This window comes from Lycorma delicatula, chromosome 9 (genome assembly GCF_047948215.1).
Source record: "Lycorma delicatula isolate Av1 chromosome 9, ASM4794821v1, whole genome shotgun sequence".
Taxonomy (NCBI): Eukaryota; Metazoa; Arthropoda; class Insecta; order Hemiptera; family Fulgoridae; genus Lycorma; species Lycorma delicatula.
The window spans coordinates 75722817-75736450 of record NC_134463.1 but is presented as its reverse complement, the minus strand read 5'-3'; the positions used below and the strand labels follow the sequence as shown (position 1 = coordinate 75736450).

The 13634-nt window shown below is 32.1% G+C and overlaps 1 protein-coding gene across 1 annotated transcript in view; it reads right to left on the bottom strand.

Annotated features, from left to right (window-relative positions):
• The window catches only part of LOC142330687 (uncharacterized), an 85803-nt gene that overhangs the window by 29217 nt on the left and 42952 nt on the right, over positions 1-13634 (bottom strand). The window contains exon 3 of the mRNA XM_075376133.1: positions 5274-5373. Coding sequence (XP_075232248.1) covers positions 5274-5373 — 100 coding nt within the window. The remainder of the gene's footprint in view (positions 1-5273; positions 5374-13634) is intronic.

Here is a 13634-nt window from a genome sequence, read left to right as displayed (position 1 = left end):
ATCTGGTAATAATGATTAAAAAATTATGATGATTAGAACTAGAATAATTAAACACAGTTATATATTAATTATGATTACTTATTAACTTGTTTTAATCAATTTGAACAGCTACTCAACAATATATCATCTGTTTTTAATCATTTTTACCAGCTATTTTGTAATGAATCAAAACATAGTTTATCTGAAATTGATGTTTTTATTTAAAAGCTGCCATTTTGTTTCTTTAAATCCTGGAAGGCTGAAATTTTTACGGAAAATTTTTAGAACCTTTCGTAAAAGGGCTGTAAAGTTTCAATAGAATCGGTGTGGGAATGGACAACTGATATTAAATCAAAAGTGTATACCTCTTCGTGGGACAAACTATATATCCAAAAAAAATAGATAAATCAAAAACTAAATATAAATAAAAGATAAATACACACACACGCGCGCGCGCGCGCACTCACACACACACACACACACACACGCACACGCACGCATGCACACAATCCGTCTTGCTGCCATACCTTAGTTAGGTGTATTTATTCTGTCTATTAACCTTGCTGGTTCATTGTTCAGTTATGTTTAAAGAATATGTTTTCATAAGTTATAATGATCATTATATGCTTCACATTTTAATTTGATTTGTATTGCATTGTTAAAGAATATATCTAGTTTACTGTATGTACATGTTAACTTTACGAAATGTAAAACTGGACTAAACAATATTAGAATTAGATACATTGTTACAGCATTAATATAAAATATCAGCTGTTAACAAGGCCAACTGAATTGTAGCAACTTATATACTTTACATGAATAAGAAGAAGGCAGTTTATTTCCTTATTTATAAAATAATAAGGGGAAAATGATAAAACTGCTTTTAATATATTGAGTTTTTGCCCGCTAATTAATAAAATTACAATATGCACTCTTTATACAGAGTTCAAAGGAAGATATTCTGGGAGTCAGAATAAAACTAGCTGACGGCAAGCAAATAGTTTGCGTTAGCAAAGTCTATATTAATTTATTATTTATAAATAGAAACAGAAACTAAATAATTTATAATTACTAAACTTCGCTTAAAATTGTTAGTAATTTTATCCTTCTGTTCATAATTTATCGACTATTTCTGGTAGCCTTTATTATCAAGAAGTATTTTATTTATTATTTTCACACATTCTATATACATAAATAATAAATAAATAAATATATATATATATATTCAAGCCCTGTATATAACTTATACGAAATATGTGTTTTAAAATGAAAATTATCAATTTATAATTTAATATTTACTCGTATATATTTATTTGTATAAAATGTCTGGAAATACTTTAAAACTGAAAAAAAATTTATTTGCATCAACTGCCGAAATTGTTAAAAAATTTGAATTAAAGAAGAAAAGATAAAAAAAAATTACATGAAAGTATAAATAAAATTTTATATAACCTATTTAATATTTGAACATTTTTTTTAGAAAATAATGCAATTAAACAAACGATTATATTGTAAACAGTAATTTACAAAGAATGTAACAAGCATTTAGAACATATTCTACTGGTGAAAATAAAGAAGATAGTTCATATAAACATAAATTCGGAAATACTTCGTTTGCGAATGTCGGTTGGCCAAAGATTTGCCCTGTTTCTGCGCCTTCGTTAAAATTAATTCAGACTGTAATTTTTATACCCCAAAATAAGATTGATTTGGTAGTTTTAAATGAAATTTGACCAGAAAAATTGAAAAAATACCATACGTTTCAAAATGAATATCGGGGTTTTTAAAGTTATTAATATTTCTTAATTTGCACATACACTGATTAATTTTACACGAAATAAAAGAACAATTCAAACAGTTTTAGCTGTGCACAAGCTAAAGCGCTTGTAGCAAAGATGGGGCATCCACCCCCTCCCCCCCAAACAGCGTTCTGAATTTTGCAAACTGTAAAACACAGAACGCTGTGTTTAAGTGTGAATCTGTAATTACCTTTCAACGTGCGTTCCGATTGAATTACCGTTGTGATCCCCCGAGTGACAATAAAGTTCGGAGATAGTATAAACAGTTTGAAACCATTGGCTGTATTTGTAAAGGGAAGAGTACAGAACGACTGAGTGTATCCAAAGACAGTGTTGAACGTTTCACAAAGAGACTTTTATGCGTAGTTCTAGGAAATACGTTAGAAAGGCTAGCCGCGAATTAGCAATTCCAGTGACATCTGTGTGGAGGGTTGTTACCACTCCAGGTACTCCAGGTTTCAACCATCGTGAATACCGGTGTTCTTTGGTGGTTGGGTTTCAATTAACCACACATCTCAGGAATGGTCGAACTGAGAATGTACAAGACTACACTTCATTTACACTCATATATATCATCCTCATTCATCCTCTGAAGTATTATCTAAACGGTAGTTACCGGAGGCTAAACAGGAAAAAGAAAGAAAGAAAAGGTACTCCAGGTTTGCTGATTATCGGCTGGATGTGTGCCCTTGACGAATGGTGTTCACGTTGAACACTTAGAGGAAAAATTGAGTTGCTCTTTCATTTCATGTACAATTAATGTAAATACAACTTAGTAAATATTAACTAAGTATTATTATTATTATTATTATTATTATTATTATTATTATTATTATTATTATTATAATAGGCCAGGTCAGTGAGGTCTTTTAGGCAATTTGTGACGCCGGTTGGTTCCACCGTGTCTCCGATTGAGCGGTGTACCAGTGTTGCAGTGGAGTTCCAGGATAAGCTAACCTTTTGGGAAGATGAGACAACCTTCATTAAAAATTTGAGAGGGTTACGTGGCGATGGATTATTGTCCTTGGTGTAATGCTCACTTTCATGATTTTAGAATTATTGTTGTTTTTTTAAGGATTATTGCTTATAACTTGTTTTATTTGGAATGTATTAGTAATATTGTGTTTTTGTTTTTGTATGTTTTCATCTATGTGTTTATTATCACTCCATAGCTACCGTTTTTAAAGTTCTGATTATTATTTTTTTTGTATTTGACTGTATAATTGTTATTATTATTATTATTATTGTGTTTTTAATTTATATGTGGGTTGTTGACTTGTGGCTGTTCTTTTGTGACTTTATGTGATATTGTGCAACATACAAAGGTTTTGTGTAACTGTTCTGTTGCACAAACAAAGCAAATAAAAATAAAAATAAAAAAAATAAAAATTATTATTATTATGAATGGCGATGATATGTATGAATGTAAATGAAGTGTAGTCTTATACAGTCACAGGTCGACCATTCCTGAGAATGACAGTCTGGCTTAATTTTACCGAAGACGCAGAAATCAGGGGGAAATCTTTTCCAGCCGACACTCGCTAACGTTTCGGAACCTATGTTTGTATGAACTATCTTATTTATTTTCAGCAGTAGAACATGTTCAAAAGTTTGTTACATTCTTCGTGTTAATCACCTGTATATATATATATATATATATATATATATATATATACAGGCTAAATAACTGTTTTTTGTTTAAGATTCTTTGAATAACTAATTTTTAATAACCTTGCATTAAAAAAATAACTGTGCTGATTGGAACATTATTAATACAATATATTTTTGCATAAATATTAATACGAGGAAAAAAAATTAATAAATAGAGTAAAATTAAAAAATGTAATGTACAAAAAGACAATAAAAAATAAACAAAATTTATATTATAATAATAAAAACAAGAAATATTTAAGATAGCACCTAGAAAATTCTACAAACCTCTGACAAAAATAGAATTTATTTGTCTCTTTTAATATAGTTATTTTAACTTAGGTATTGTAACAATGGCAGTAAGTTACTAATTAGTAGGTAATTAAAGAAATTAAAGAAGCTATAGTCAAAAAGAAAGATGCTACAGATTTTTTTTAAGTTACGTTATTGACATTTCTTATTTTGTAATATATTCTACGTATCGGATTAACGGAGGTGGCCATCTCGAACGGGAGGTTGATCGTTCGTGGCGGGATGAAGCAATCGTATTTTTACGCTAAATGGCTTGTGGGTATTGTCTTTGTTCACCATTATGTTGTCGCGCTGTAATTAATAAAACATACTGACGTGGCGATCCCTTGATGATAATAACCTAAAAATATACTCTTGTTTAAATGTACGATCCTCTGAATCAAGTAAAATTAACTAGATGTTTGACTCTTTCCCGAATAATGCAGGAATTAAAAAAATAATTTCTGTTACGGTTTATGATTTATCTTTTTATTAGTCCGAAACAAAAAAAAAATTAGGTTAACTTTTTATAAAACTATAAGTAATTGAAAATCAGCAATTCCATTCTTTGAAAGAAATAAGGTAATCCGTCTGCCTGTAACGTTTAATTCGGCAAAATATTTTTGTTAGTTTTTAATCGGTATGCATACTATGTTATACATGCTATTTTAGCTTCTTAGACAGCTAAGAATGAGAAATCTGTCTCAAGATAAATCTCTGTAACGAGTGCGTCAGGAGGTAAAATCTATTTAAAGCCGTGGATACGTTATTCAGGCATTAAAAATAAAATAAATAAAATAGAAATTACTATCAACTTTCCCTCAATATACAATACACGTTTCTTTTGAATAAAAGTAAAAATTAAAGTAAAATTTTCCTTCCAGTTTTATTATACTTATATCTGGATGAAATTATTATTTAACAGTAAATAAACAATTAAAATACTTACCTACAAATGCCGCCAGGCTTTGCATAGCTGCACCCCTTGTAGAAGGTTGACGAATGATAATTTTCGGTTGTAAAGTCATACTGGTGTCAGTTAGGATGATTAAAATTAATTCCACAAGTTGATATATTTTTAATTAAATATCGTCGGATATATATATATATGTATAAAATTATGTGTATTTTATCGTGGTATAAAACACTTAAAAATTCTCATTTTTTCATCTCAAATCCTACAATAATAGTTTGTAAACATCCAAAAAATGTATACGTATTGAGTCTTAATTTATATTTTTTACTTATATCTTTAAAATGTTTCGAAATATCGGTTTAATAACATAAAGGATTTATACTACTGTTTCAGCAAAAAAAAAAAAAAAAAAATGAAAACAAATATGAGTGTAACTAGGCTTAGTACAGTTTTATGTCATATATGAATCACTGTTCGTCTCAGCTCGGTTAACATTATCAGACACAATTTGAATAGTGCAATACTCTTATCTTATAATTATGATTTGGTATTACTTTTGTGCTTTCTCCTTTATTTCTTTATTTGTTTATTGTTCCCTCTATTTTAGCCGATATTTGTTTTCGTTATCTTTATACTACGGTCATTATCATTATCATCATCATCGTAATAACCACCATCATCATTATCATCCATCATCATCATCATTATCATTAGGCCAACCATTATCACTCGCTGCACCTGTGGTAATTTATATACATAACCTTAAAGCATTTAATATGGTGGGGGGGGAGAAAACTATCGATAAACAAAATAAACAGATAAAGTGCGTTAAAATAAAATTATCTTATATTTATTTAAGAAATTAATAAAAGCCTGTATATGTAAAATAAAGTTAATAATATTGAATTCGATTAATAATAATTTTATTGTACGGGCAAATCGGACATTACACAACGATAATCCGACCAGGAGTTTTATACACCGCAGAATGCATACCTCTAAACCAAGAAGAAATAGATAAACTGGAACCTGCTAATAGACGGATAAAGGAAAACCCTAGATCCCAGAAAAACTAACTAATGGTTGGAAATTAAAGAAGAATGAAGAACTTTAACGAGAGTTAGATAAAATCATAGAAGCAATACGTAAGTGAAGACTGGCATTCTACAGACATCTGACAAAAATGGATTCAAACAGGCTTACGAAGAAAATTTTTTACCAGTGTAATGATGACAAGACGAAAGTTAAATGGTCCTAAGAATAGCACACATAAACGTGATTGATTTAAAAGATAGAATTTTGCTTAGGAAAAATATCTTAGAATACAAAGGGATTCAGAAGGAAAAGAAAGAATGTGTTAAGTGGTCTGAAGAAAGGAGAAAGAAGCACAGTGAAAGAGTGAAGGAGTATTGGAGAGTTAAAACCTAGCCAGAAATTAACTATTCTATGTAATCCTGTAAAGATCGGTTGGAAAAAAATAACTTAAAAAGAAAATTACGTAAAATAGAATAGATTAAAATAGAATATGCATATATATGTACTTCCGTAGCCTGTTTTTTACTTCCTTGTACGAAGTAAAAGAAATATTGTGATCGCAAAAAATTTCTGTTTTTAGATTTCAACGGAAATATCCATTTTGATCATCCCTGAATCCATTTTGACTAGTTTCGGCTAGGCGTCTACGTACGTATGTATCTTGCATAACTCAAAAACGATTAGGATGTTAAAATTTTGGATTTAGGACTGTTGTAACATCTAGTTATGTACCTCCGCTTTTGATTGCAATCAACTGGACCAAAAGTGTCCAAAAACTCCCAAAATCCAAAAGAATTTGTAGTTTCGACTTTTTCGTAACTGCAGTAATAAGTCCTCTTTGAGAGCTTTGCAACAATATATCATCAGTGGTACTTATTTTCATTGGATCCAGAGTTATAGCTAAATGAAATTCTAATTAATGAAATATTTGGATTTTATAACGGGAAGGCACATAGGTTCGAATCTTTTTTTTTACTTTTATTTTAATTTAAATGTATTGATTTATTAACAATTGTAAAAAAAATTACTGATTGTAAAAAAAATTTAGGATAAGTAATATTTCAATAATAGCAATAAAAAAAAAAATTATGAAAAGATATCAGAAGTTATTAATGAAATGAAATTGTATATACTTTTCATTAAAAAAAAAAAAATTATATGTAATTTAATAGGCGTACAAGGAAGTCATGTGGTTGGTACATCAGATTTTTTTTTAGGTGATTGGCACAAATCATAAATTCCTACTGAAGATTTTTACATATCCATCCTTAAGAATAGCAGGCATCCCACGGTACGATAACTAAGTAAATAAATAGTGAAGTGGTTTCCCTTTTGTCTTCTTCATTGAGCCAAATATATGATTGTGTATTTTAACCATGCTAACCCACCAAAATAAAGGCGTCCTAAAATAGAATTTATGCTGTGGACATATTCAGATGATATTTAGTCCTAAATGTTACTTTTATCCTGATCACTACATCGACTGGTTTTATAATCATTAATAATAATAATACTTCATTAATTTCAGTGATAGTAATTCTGACTGTTTGGCTTATTTACCTATTAATTTGGTTTATTTATCTATCTCTTCCTGTAATGAAACAATGTGTTATATATACTGCTTCAACTCTGCAGGGGAAAAATAGAATATACGAAGTTTCTTCAATAATTAAAAACAATAGAGGGAAACATAAACTGAAACTATATGACGTTCAAGTTGGGACACCATGCAAAGAAAATATCAGTTGTTCGAAAAGAATTTCCATTATTATAACCTTTTTTTGTATTTCAAAATGTCGGCTCCGTTTGAAACGTGTACCGTAGTGATAAAAGTTTTATTTTCTGAAGGTATAAATCTGACCGAAATTCACTCGCGGATATTGACCGTAAAAAGTTTTATAAGTGGATCGGACAGTTTAAATCGGGCAGAACAAGTTTCATTGTCATTTATTGTAGCGGAATTTTCTATTAACACTTTGCAATATCGCATTAATGATTTTATTTACAAGGACAGAAATGTAAAAGTTTGGGGTATTGCTAAAATTTATGGTGCGAGCATCGGCTGTGTCCATTATCCATGATTAGCTGAATTACTGTAAAACGTGTTGAAGGTGAGTTCCGAGACAGTTAACTCAAAATCACAAAGTATTCACATTTGTATTGAATTTTAACATAGCGTTTTAGTGAAAGTTAATTTTTTTTTTTTTTTTTTTTTTTTTTTTTTGATCGTATTTCATGATGAAACTCGGGCATTTTGAAGCAGAATCCGAGCGTCAGAGTATGGAATGATAACTTTCCGAGTTTGTCCGCCAGGAAAAAATTAAAAACCTATGCCTCAGCCGGTAAAACGATAACGGGAGTATAACGGCTAAATTGAAATTATATGGAAGAACAAAATCAACAGTTAGTATAATTATGACACGCTAGAAAATAATATGAAATCCACAAAAAGAAGGAAACACTCCGGTTCTCCACAAAAGGCGTAATTCTTCTGCATGTAAACGCCTGCATTCATACCGCTCAAAAGACATGGGAACCTATTCAAAATTTGGGTCATGTGTCATCACACCCATCTTACAGTCCCGATCTTGCACAATCAGATTTTACTTTCCCGCCTATTGCTATAGCTAAGAAGCTAAAGTATTGTAATCGGTCCAATTTTTGCGTATGCGGTTTTTACCGGATCTTAATGTTTAAAAGATCTTAACGACACCTAAGGAACCCAAAAAACGGATGGAAATTTTCCGGATCTTCGTATGTACGTGTGTATGTGTTCGGGGTGTTGGCCTCCAAATCACGTTATATTTCCAGAACTACTCTACAAATTTTGGCCAAACTTGGGCAGTTTACTTCTATACATGGGGCATTGATGCCATTCAATTTTCAACTTAAAAAGTCAAGAGGGTGAGGCTGTAAAGCAAGGTCGTCCTCAGTATCTCGAGATTTCGACAAATTAAGGTCTTATTTTTCTTAGGCACATTTGTTAACAATTAAAAAATAATATCATTTGTAAAAAAATTTGGCAAAATTGCACCCCCCCCCCCCCAACTAAAAATGTTCTAAGTAAACCTGTGGCTAAATGGGTACAGTGTGTCATTACTTCCCCTTTTCACCACAAGGAGCGCTAATGTAGCACTGACGTACAGCTGCTGTAGTCGTCTTTGTTCCTTTTTCTGTTTAGCCTCCGGTACCAGCTGTATTGTAACGTCAGAAGTGAGCAATAGAATTAAATAAATGAATAATATTTAAAGTGGCCGCTACCACAGCCATACCCGCGAATGAAATACGCGTGTATGAGCGCGGGCTTTAGTTAGAATCATTGAATTAAATAAACAAAAAATATTATATTTAAATAAAATTATAAATATTTAAAATTAAGTTATGTGTGTAAGCCGTGCATCAGAAAAAATTCGCGTGGCGGGACAGTCCTACAACTGTGTTGTCAACTTTTTTTCTTGCGAGTGGTAGCGTCTTGGCCTTTCATCCTGAGTCCCGGGTTCGAATCCCGGTCAGACACGGCATTATCACACGCGAAAAAATTGTTATTCATCTCATCCTCTGAAGTAATACCTAACGGTGTAGAAAAAAAACCCGGAGGAAAAAAAATATTTGCCATCAAATTCAAATTCAGCAACAATAAGGAGGTCAAGAATTTAAAATAAGAAAGACGTAGACACCGACTGGAATAAGAAGTCTCATAGAAAGATGGGAACAATTGTTAAATTTAGACGGAATTATATTGAAAAGTAGTATTCGTTAGCATGGCAACTGAATAAATAATAATTTTTCTGCTGTAATTTGTATTCATTGTTATTTTAACAAAGGTTTGTTGCCGAGACTCCAGGTAATCAGGAGATACCCAGGATCCTGAAAGTTAAAATCTCCAAGTAATTCAGGACGGAACTTAGCAATATAATGGTTTGTTTAGCTTTTTCACCATCAATTCATGGTAATTTCCTCCAGTCTTATAACAGTGTTTTATATTGTTATCAACTCATAAAAAATTTACAATCGTCAGATTTACACGATTTATTAGTGTGATCGGCATCGATTTGTTCACAATTACATTTTTCACTTTTTATTTGTTCAAATAAACTGCGATAATAGCATCGTTTGAATTGTACTCATTATTCATATGAAAAACTTCGTGATATATGTCAACATCTTTTTTTTACTTAACGATATATGCTGCTGTAGCAGCTATTGCTCTAATGGGAAAGTGTATGGATTGGTAAAAAAATCTAAAAAATTGGTCTTTTTTTAAGTTTTATGTTTTAAGTATAAACTAAAAAAAATTCTATTACAAAAAAATAAATTTAAATAAACTAAAAGTAATCTGGAAAAATTCTACTCGAATGCTCCCAAGTCCAAAAAATCTATTTTTGACAGACGGTTTGCGGGTATGTACATGTGTATGTTGGCCTGTATTTGGTCTTATAACGTTGGACTTCGTTAATCGATTTTCTTCAAACTTGGTAAGCAGGTACTTTCTTCGGGGGGAAAGAATTTATTAAATTTTTGCAAATTTTTGCATGTTGGGGTGTTATGACTGGAATAAAATGTCTAATATTTATTGGGGAATTTAAGCAAAAAGGTTTTCTCACAAAAGTTTTCTTTATAAAATCACATATTACCAAAAGGTTTCTTTTTAATATTCACTCAGCTTCAGCTTGTTTTCCAACATTTAACTCTAACTCGAGCGTTAATTTTAATCCCCTTTTCCATGAAGTCTTCCATTATAGGCCCTTTTGCGTCCCGAAAAAAGGTTGTCATAACTTTTCCAACCGATGGTTCAGTCTTGAATTTTTTTTCGTGGAGATCCTGGGTGTTTCCACTCCGAACTCTGCGTTCGATTCTGGCTCATAGTAAGGAACCCATGTTTCTATTGTGCTAAAAGATATCGCCTTCCTTGTTGAAGCGATCAAGTAAGCGTTGGTAGATGTCAGCTGTTTGTGGTTGTGTTCTGCAGCAAACAGTCTAGGTACCCATCGCGCACACACTACGGAAGCCGAGCTCGTAGTGGATGATTTGGTGGGCACAACCACGACTGATATTTATAAAAGACGCTACCTCATCGATGGTAAAGTGCCTAATCGCCAGAACTATCTCTCGAGCTTGCTGGATCTTGCAGTCCCTGGTGGTGGTTGACGGGCGTCCTGCTCTCTCTTCGTGAATCACATTCGTCAGGTCACTTTTAAACTACTTCTAGACCGATCAAAAATACTTTTATGTGACAAAGCACTGTTCCCGTATTAAAGTCCCGTGATTAAAGTCTACAATGAATTTCAGCCCCTTTCACACCTTCCGACTAGAGATATCGGTTCACTGTTCGTTGTTTCTCCTTGGTACCGACTGCTAGCGGGGCGGAAATGTTTACTTTAATAGCCGAAAGGCAAATGACGCGATTGGGATCAAATTTCGCACACGTCACCGCAGAAGGTATGTTTAGGCGAAAGTGTAGATAATTTCTGAATCGCCCTTGTACTATTATATGTGAACATGTCACTCCTACCAAAATTGAGGTAAGATTTTGTCGTATAAACAACATCTTCAGTCTGTTCTTCACTGGAACCGGCTGTATAATATTATTAATTTCAGGGAAAGCAACTTTAATTGGTACCTCAGGAGTCTTTTTTTAAATAAATGTCATTAATTTGTTATTCGCAATCATGCGTGTATTTTATCATTTATTAGATATAATTTTTTGAACCCACCGGGTTGGTCTAGTGGTGAACGCGTCTTCCCAAATCAGCTGATTTGGAAGTCGAGAGTTCCAGCGTTCAATTCCTAGCAAAGGCAGTTACTTATATACGGATTTTAGTACTAGATCGTGGATACCGATGTTCTTTGGTGGTTGGGTTTCAATTAACCACACATATCAGGAATGGTCGAAACGAGACTGTATAAGACTACACTTCACTTACATTCATACATATCATCCTCATTCATCCTCTGAAGTAATACCTAAACGGTAATTCTCGAAGGCTAAACAGAAAAAATAAAAATATATAATTTATTGGAATTAAGTGATTTCACATGGATATATGAAATCCATGTGTTTTAATATACTGTAATTCGTTTTCCTACAACAAAGCCGTTGTAATTACTATCCGCAATAGAACAGTTAAACAGAATTGAAAAAAAATATGTAATATCGTGTGATTCAAAAAGGACTTCACAACTTTAAAAGCATAAAAAAATTTATAGAGATTCTAATTGAAATTTACAGATTCGATTGAGGTCTCACTCATTTCATAGAAAAACACTCAACATTCATTTTGGTTGGATATGGCTTCTGTTTGTAATGCGATATACACTCCACCTGAAATCGATTTCATTCTAGGCTTTAGCCAGCAAGTCGGGCGTTACCTCTGCAACTGCGGGTTAATTCAAAGTCTTAGCTTAACAATATCAACAGGCAAAGGTGGTGGTACATAACCCGATCTTTAATGAAACCCCACAAGAAAAAATCTAGCGGGGTCAAATCTGGGAAGCGAGGTGGCCTTGCAATTGGACCTTCACGACTGACACACCGCCCTAGGAATCGAGTAACAATAAAATCTTGGACTTCAAGGCGGTAGTGAGGTGGTGACTCATCTTGTTGATAGTAATGGCATCCATTTTAGTCATCATCGTCTCACTAAACAATTAGGAAATTCTTAAGCTTGTCCAGACAAACGATACCATTTTCGGCTGCCTCCTGGAACAAGAAAAGGGTCGTTAAGAACAACTTATCTCAACGAAAGTTTTGTACCAAGAGTAAATTGTATGCCTACCGAACCGTGTAGTAAATTTTACGTCTTCCTACCGGTACTCTAGGAAAGTTACGTTGAATTGCAGTTGCTGACTACAAATAGTAAAACCAAAACAACAAGCGAGCATGTTCCGCACCATTAAATGTATCCATTTTTAACTACACTGGTGACAGCGTTGGTGGCCGAAGTGGTACTAATAAACTGTGTGAATCAAAACTTGATAGGGTTTGCTATGATTGAGACCTCAACTGAAATTTTTAAGTTATCTTAACAAATTTTTATGTTTTTAAAATTGTGAAATCCTTTTTGAATTATCCAGTATAATAGACATACTTTATTCATATTTTATCCGTAAATCTATCAGTTTAATAATCCATTGTTAATATAAACCATTATAGGTTTATAACCTACTATTGTGTACGCGCGCAAGCTAGTTCATTATTTTTTATTAGTACGATCTAAACATAGCGAGCGTAAAGTTTAATAAATAGCACTACGTTGTACGATTATGTTATTTATCTTACAGCTGCTGTTTCCAAAGTTAACTTAATCTTTTTTTTTTATTCTCACAATAATCCCGCTCTCTATTTCCTAATTGCCTGTGTGTCTCAGGTAGTAAATGAATACTATTTACGAAATATGTATCTTCTGTTGCTGAGTTTATAATAGATTTCTGTATGTGCGCACATGAATATATATATATATATATATATATATATATATGGATGTGTACCAATCCGCCGTTCTTCGTAGGGATGTGGTAGTGTCTTTCTCTTTCATCCGTTTTTTCCGGGTTCTAGTTCCGTTCAGGGAAGGCATTTTTTACACGCTTTAAAATTCATTGTTATTTATCATAGCTACTATTATTGGGCGTGAGATAGTTGTTATTTATTTTATGAATAAATAAATAAAATTAATTAATATTACGGACTTTTCTTAATAAAGAGGTAGACTGGTTTCATTTAGTCTCGATTATTTTCTTCTTTAGTAAAATGGTTTAATTTACTTTAAATTTAATAAAGTAATATGTAATTCTTCTTACATACGTATAAATGCGAAAGTTTGTCTGTTTGTTTGTTTGTTTGCAATAGCATCACGCGAGAATGAAGAAGACGACTGCTTTTAAATTTTTAGAATAAATTTGTATTATTCCAGGGAAAATTTTAAACCATAGATCATGGCCCTAGTTCCCTTGGGGGTTAATATATT